This window comes from Triturus cristatus, chromosome 8, assembly GCF_964204655.1.
Source record: "Triturus cristatus chromosome 8, aTriCri1.1, whole genome shotgun sequence".
NCBI lineage: Eukaryota > Metazoa > Chordata > Amphibia > Caudata > Salamandridae > Triturus > Triturus cristatus.
The window spans coordinates 718,523,190-718,525,530 of NC_140591.1; the positions used below are offsets into that span (position 1 = coordinate 718,523,190).

General features: G+C 40.5%; 1 protein-coding gene across 1 annotated transcript; it reads right to left on the minus strand.

Moving 5' to 3' along the window:
- Positions 1–274: 274 nt before the first annotated feature.
- Positions 275–739, minus strand: LOC146802571 (myb-related transcription factor, partner of profilin-like). The gene has a single exon (XM_085623771.1). It carries the CDS (start codon positions 737–739, stop codon positions 275–277), a length of 465 nt encoding a protein of 154 aa, XP_085479897.1.
- Between the last annotated feature and the right edge of the window lie 1,602 nt (positions 740–2,341).

Genomic DNA, 2,341 nt, shown 5'->3' on the forward strand with positions numbered 1-2,341 from the left:
TGTTCTTAGGTGGAGTGTGAGTGACTGATGGTAGGTGTAGTCCTTTCCTTTAGATCTAATTACTTGGAGCAGTTTGTATTACATACCTGGTAACTACTTACTCTAGTTTAGGGCTATTTTAGGGAAATGTTGATAGATGTTGTTGGTGCCATGATGAGTTACATGGTTATACACTGTCTGCCTACATGTAGACATTTGTAAATGTGATGATTTGGGTAAATTTGGTTGTCTGCATTAGTTACACATCTACAATGCTTTGGGTACTGCTTCATTTCTAAAAAGGCATCATTACAAGACTTGGATACTTGCAGTTCAGTGTGGTGAGGTGCCATGGCTGACTTGTGTATGATGTTTTGGAGTCACTTACCAGACTCCAGTCCTTCTGGTATTCTGAAAAAGCTCTCATGATGGCATACACCTTCTCCTCCCAGGTAGTAAAGGGCACAGGTGGCACAGGAGGGCCACCACTAGTCTGCTGGGTGACCTGGTGGTTTTGGTCAACTATGATCTTGACCCTCCTTTCGACATTGTACCACCTCTTCCTGATATCCCCCATTGTATGTGGTGTGTTGGCTACTGCATTCACCGTGTTGACTATCCTGTCCCACATCTGTTTTTTCTGGGTGATAGAAGTCTGTTGGATTTGGGTCCCAATCAACTGTGGCTCTACTCTGAGGATTTCATCCACAAACACTGTCAACTCTTCATCTGTGAAATGTGGCTGCCACTTTTTGACCATTGTGAGTTAGTGAGTGTGAGTGTAAGACTGAAAAGGTGTGCAGGAAAAGAAGGAACCCAAAAAAAGATTGAAATATGCAGTGAGTGGTGCACTTGGGGTGTGTGAAGGTGTGAAGGAATGGCTGCAGTGTATGTGGGTAGGAACAACAATGTGCTCTATCAGGCTCAGCTAGATTGTGATAGCGAAGGATCATGGCCTGGTATTGTTTTTCCTTTATAGGTGGCTAGGTGTGTGTGTCTACTCCTAGAATTGTCATCAGCTGTGTTTTTTATGTGTACATACTATGGTTGTTGTTGTGTTGGTTATCGTCAGTTTCTGCGATGTACACTTGTCATGTGGCAGACAGGCTGCCATGGAGCCGCAACACGTCAGATGCATCATAATCGACTCGGCAGTACAACTGATGCATTTGTAGAGTCGGAATCCCTACAGAACATCCTTTCCAACCGATGCGGTCGGATCAAACTTGTTTCTGACCCACGCAGTCATGTCTAAGTCGCCTCTGGCCAAAGCGGTCAGAAATTTACATGGTATAGATTAAAATGCGACGGTCGGAAGGCTCGCGGTAGAGTCAGTCGGAATCTCACAGTCGCTGTGTCGGTCGGACGGTCATTCCGACCAACATCGTAATCAGGCCCTGAATGTCTTTGTAGGCCTACTAATAGCTAGTGTATCTACTGGAGAACTGGCCTCTTGATTCAGAGCTTTTTAGATAGGGTAGATCATTTCCTTTCTCTACATGGACTAAGAGTTTGTAAAATTCTTAGTTTCCATTTTAAAGTTCTTCTTTTGAATTTTCCAAGGAATAACCTCTGCTTGTTGATTGATTCTTTTCCTATGTTACAGTTAGTGCTGCACTGCCACCCATATCCTAGAGCAGGGGGACTTCGATATAAAATGTTATCCCTAATTGTTTCATCACTTCTTCTACGTACTCATTTAACCTTTGCTATTGCTGTATATTGTTTTGTACGATCAGCTGTCTGTATCAAAAGCAAACAATAAGCTTTTGGTTTGAAAGTAGCTTTCTTCATTGAAATAAGTCTCACTATTGAAACTGTGTTTCCCCTTTCCCTTAAACATGCTGCCAAAGTTTCTGCTTTTGACGGCACTTCTTTTTTTTACATGACACTAACCTGTTAAAAGTTCTCATTCGGTTCAGGATGAGAATATAGACTTCATTTTTACAGCAAAATCCTTCTCTACAATACTATCTATAAACACTTTTTGTCTGATTATAGCTCCTCTTCTCCTACTTCTTTCATTGGTTTCATTATATTGTGTAGCCCCCTTGTATAAAATAGCTTCTGTGAAAGTTACTTGAATGCCTTGTTCCTTGAAGAAGAATGGTCATATTTCTTTCTCAAAATAATGTCTACTTTAGATGTTTTACTTAGTCCTTCTTTCAATGTACCAGTTCCATCATTCAAAGTGACACATTCATTATTAACTCCAGTTTTGTTAATTACTTTTCTAAGTAAACTTTGAGTATTCTTACCAATATTGTGTTTTTTGTTTTGACTTTTTTCTCCACTGAGTTGAGTTGCAATTTCACTTGCTTTTTAATACTATCCATGTTTGTTCTTCTTCCTCTTCTAATAT